Raw genomic sequence first — 4766 nt, forward strand, 5'->3', positions numbered from 1 at the left:
CAGTTGTGTTGTCATTTAATGCTGCTGTTACTGCTATAGTTGTTTTGGCAATATTTAATGTTGTTGTTGTTGCAGCTGTAGTTGTGTTGGTAACATTTAATACTGTTAGATTTGTTGTTGTGTTGTTCACATTCAACACTGTTGCAATATTTACTATGCTGTTGATGTACAATGTTGATGCTGCAGCTGCAGTTAAGTTAATATTTAATGCTTTTGTTGTTGTTTTGTTGACATTCGTTGCTGTTGTTGTGCTGTTGACAACTGATTCTGTTGTTGTATTTGTTGTGCTGTTGACATTTAATACTGTTGTTGCGGCTGTAGTTGAGTTAACATTTAAAGTTATTGCTGTTACATTTGCTGTTGTATTGTACACATTTAATACTGTTGTTGTTGTTGTTGTTTCATTTGTTGCGCTGTTCACGTTTGTTGTTGTATTGGCTCCATTCAAAAGAGATGCTGTTGCATTTACAGCTGCAGAGTAGTTTTGTAACATTGTAAAACTTGCAGTCATTGCTGAATTATACTTTTGAGATGCTGTTGTCACAAGTGCTGCCACATTTGAGGTGCCTGCAGCTGTAGTTTGTGTAGGTGCAGGGGTAGTAGTTGTTTGTCCAGTGTTTGAAGGCAAGCATTTTTCCAAACTGGTTTCGAACACCTGATCCAGCTGAAAAAGTGAAATGAGGATGAATATATTCAATTTACTGATTTGAAAACATATGTAAAGCAATTTACCAGGACATGTTCATGTATTTTTGTTACATACCCAGGCAATGATTTCAGATTCATTTTGTTTCTGTCCGCTGACAACCACAGTGACATCAAGAAAATAAAACACTGCTATGATAGACAAAGGAAATAATCTGCATGTCACAAATGAAATGTGTTTTTAGGTATTTTTATGGTTCTCTAATTACCAATTCATGGATTAAAGTGTTTGTCGTAATTTCAAAGGAATGACTGATAATTATTGTCATTGATTACCTGAGGTTTGTGAAGCTGTTGCAGGAGTGGGAAGGGTGGAAGGAGCAGTGGAGGATGGACTCCCAGTAGCTTCATCTGGTTGGAGAAATCGATCAGTTTTCAATCTGCACACATCACTGTTCAAGGTTGATGTCTTTTATTGTTTCTCTTTCTCTCTCTCTCTCTCTCTCTCTCTCTCTCTCTCTCTCTCTCTCTCTCTCTCTCTCTCTCTCTCTCTCTCTCTCTCTCTCTCTCTCTCTCTCTCTCTCTCTCTCTCTCTCTATCTCTCTCTCTCTCTCTCTCTCTCTCTCTCTCTCTCTCTCTCTCTCTCTCTCTCTCTCTCTCTCTCTCTCTCTCTCTCTCTCTCTCGCTAACTCTCTCTCTCTCTCTCGCTAACTCTCTCGCTAACTCTCTCGCTAACTCTTTCTATCTATATCAGCCAGAGTGATATTTCTTTGCATCAGCTGTGCACAACTTTAAATGTTCTTGGAAAAATACCTGTAGGCAGCCTCTCAAATTACTTTCTAATTATTGCTAACAAGACCTTTGATGCTACAGGCGCAGGACATGAAAACACTCATTTTAGGTAATGTTAATCTGGTGTTTCATTTGCTTGAATCTCTGCAGATGTTGTCAGATTGGAATAAGTGTAAGAAGTAGTAAATGTCATGACACTAAAAGTTCCACCTGATTAAAAATAGGAGAACTGTTGCGGCCTTCTAAGTTCCAAACCAAAATATTCCAAGAAAGGCCATGTGTGGCAACAGGTGGTAAGTTTCTTGAACGCACTTCTAACTTGATTGTTTGAAAAATATATGTAGTTTATTCCCCCCCCACCCCCACCCCCCACCAAATGGACAAAACAATACCTAAAAAATCTCTTACAATTTGGATGAAAACAATAGTTAACAATCTCATCTTAAAAGTTCAAAAAGTGGTAAAAAAAATCATTCTAAAACCTCCCATCAACACACAGGACATTTGACAAACAAATCGATGATTGACTTCGTAGTTGCGTCATCTGATTTGCGGCTGTTTGTTTTGGACACTCAGGTGAAGAGAGGAGCTGAACTATCAACTGATCACCACCTGGTAGTGAGTTGGGGCAGATGTCGGGGGAGGATGCCGGACAGACCCGGTAGACCCAAACGTGTAGTGAGGGTTTGCTATAGGAACGCCTTGCAGAAGAATCCTTCAGAAAGAGGTTCAGCTCGCACCTACGTGAAAGTTTTAACCGCATCCCAGCTGAGGCGGGGAACATTGAGCCAGAGTGGGCCATGTTTCGCGCCTCGCTTGTTGATGTAGCTGCCTTGAGCTGTGGCCACAAGGTTGTCGGTGCTTCTCGTGGTGACCATCCTAGAACTCAGTGGTGGACACCCTGGATCAGGGAGGCTGTCAAGCTGAAGAAGGAGCCCTATCGGGCTTTGGTGGATGGTGCGACTCCGGAGACAGCTGAGGAGTACCAGAGGACCAAGCAGTCTGCAGCCTTGGCTGTTGTTGAAGCAAAAGCTCACATGTGGGAGAAGTTTGGTGAGGCCTTGAATAAAGACTCTCGGTTGGCTCCGAGGAGATTCTGGCAAACCATCAGGTTGCTGAGGTGGGGAAAGCAGTTCTTTACTAACATTGTTTTCAGTGAAGGTGAGATGCTGTTGACCTCAACCAGTGATGTTGTCGGGAGGTGGAAAGAATTCTTCTCGGATCTTCTCAGTCCCACCAGTCTTCCATGGAGGAAGCTGAGTCAGGGGACTTTGGGGTTGATCCATCCATAACCAAGACTGAGGTCGCCGAGGTAATTAAAAAGCTCTGCAGTGGCAGGACTACGAGGGTGGATGAGATTCACTCTGATTTCCTTAAGGCTCTGGATGTTGTGGGGCCGTCTTGGTTGACATGCCTTGGCAACATCACATGGACATCGGGCACAGCGCCACTGAATTGACAGACTGGGTTGGTGGTTACCCTCTTCAAAAAGGGGGTCCAGAGGGTGCGCTCCAATCATATGGGCATAACTCGCATTAGCTTCCCTAGTAAGGTCTATTCAGAGGTACTGGAGAAACGAGTCTGATCATTGGTCGAATCTTAGCTCCAGGAAGAACAATGCAGGATCTGTCTTGGCCGTGGAACACTGAACCAGCTCTTTATTTTCACTGGGGTCCTATAGGGGTCATGGGAGTTTGCCTATCCAGTCTGCATGTTTTGTGGACTTGGAGAAGGCATTTGACCATGTCAAGGTACACTGTGGGGGTGCTCCGTAAGTATGGGATTGGGGCCCGTTGCTACGGGCTGTTTGGTCCCTATACAAGCGGTGTGAGAATTTGGTTCAAATTCCCGTTGGACCCCTTCGGGGTGGAGTTGGACTCCACCAGGGCTTCCCATTGTCATCGATTCTGTTCATAACTTTTATGCACAGAATTTCTTGGTGCACCCAGGGGACAGAGGGATTCTGGTTCGGTGGCATTAGGATTCCATCTCTGCTCTTTACCAATGATGCGGTCATGTTGGCGTCATTTTTCCCTGATCTCCAGCTTTCACAGCTGAGTGTGAAAAGGCTGGCATGAGAATCAGCCCCTCCAAATCTGAAACCATGGTCCTCAGTTGGAAAAGGGTGGCTTGCTCTCTTTGAGTCAAAGGTAAAGTTCTGCCTCAAGTGGAGGAGTTCAAGTATCTCAAGGTTTTGTTCACCAGTGAGGGAAGAATGGATCATGAGCTTGACAGACAAATTGGTGCAGCGTCTACAATATTGCAGACCCTGTGCCAATTTGTTGTGGTGAAGAGGGAGGGTTGGATTATCCTCACCTATGGTCACTAACTCTGGGTCGTGACTGACAGAATGAGATTGCGGATACAGGTGGTTGAAAGAAGTTTCCTCTGCAGGGTAGCTGGACTCTCCCTTAGAGATAGGGTGAGAAGTTATCCAGGAAAGACTTGGAGTAGAACCGCTGCTCCTCCACATTGAAAGGAGCCAGTTGAGGTGGTTCGGGCATCTGGTAAGGATGCTTCCTGGGCGCCTCCCTTGGGAGGTGCTTCAAGCATGTCCAACTGAGAGGAGACCCCGGGGATAACCCAGGACACACTGGAAAGACTACATCTCTTGGTTGGTCTGGGAATGCCTTGGAGTCCTCCCAGAAAAAGTGGCTGTGAAAAGAGATGTCTAGGCCTCCCTGTTCAAGCTGCTGCCCCCGCAACCTGACTTAGGAATAAATAGAAGATAATGGATGGATGGATGGATGGAGGGGTGGTTTTTTTTTTTCACTAACTGAAACTTCTTTGCCCATTGCCCCATGAATTTGCTCCTCCTCCTTTCTGTAAACATTGCTTTTGTATTAAATCAATTAACAATCCCCAGTTGCCATCTACTATAATCCCCCAATAACCACCATCTTAACCAAAAAACAGGGTTAATAAAATGTAGAAATTGATTTATATGGGAAAAGAATAATAGATATAAGGAAACAACAGAAAATATCTTGACTTTATTCTGTCTGCTGTGGAAAAAAACATAATCTCTTTGATTTTCCATTTCATCCTAACTTTTTAGTTTCTGATTTGAGGTTGTTTATGCCAAATGTTTTATTTACCTGTTGTTTGTGTAGCTGTTGCTGTAGTTCTATTGTTGGAAGTGACATCTGTTGGAGTGGTGATGTTGGAAGTGTTGGAAGTAATGACACTTGATGGAGCTGAAGTGTTGGAAGGGACACTTGCTGTATCTGTAGTGTTGAAGGTGTCATTCAATGTTGTAGCTGTAGTATTTGCAACGACACCTGTTGGAGTGGCGATGTTGGAAACAACACCTGGTGTTGGAGTGGTGA

At 43.9% G+C, this 4766-nt stretch overlaps 1 protein-coding gene across 1 annotated transcript in view; it reads right to left on the reverse strand.

Annotated features, from left to right (window-relative positions):
• LOC119420248 (adhesion G-protein coupled receptor G2-like) overlaps positions 1-4766 on the reverse strand; it is a 40956-nt gene that overhangs the window by 28626 nt on the left and 7564 nt on the right. Inside the window, exons 4-7 of the mRNA XM_037687636.1 lie at positions 4536-4718; positions 982-1056; positions 764-837; positions 525-664 (exon numbers count right to left, since the gene is read on the reverse strand). Of these exons, the coding sequence (XP_037543564.1) occupies positions 525-664; positions 764-837; positions 982-1056; positions 4536-4718 (472 nt within the window). The remainder of the gene's footprint in view (positions 1-524; positions 665-763; positions 838-981; positions 1057-4535; positions 4719-4766) is intronic.

This window comes from Nematolebias whitei, chromosome 14 (genome assembly GCF_014905685.2).
Source record: "Nematolebias whitei isolate Nwh7 chromosome 14, NemWhi1, whole genome shotgun sequence".
Taxonomy (NCBI): Eukaryota; Metazoa; Chordata; class Actinopteri; order Cyprinodontiformes; family Rivulidae; genus Nematolebias; species Nematolebias whitei.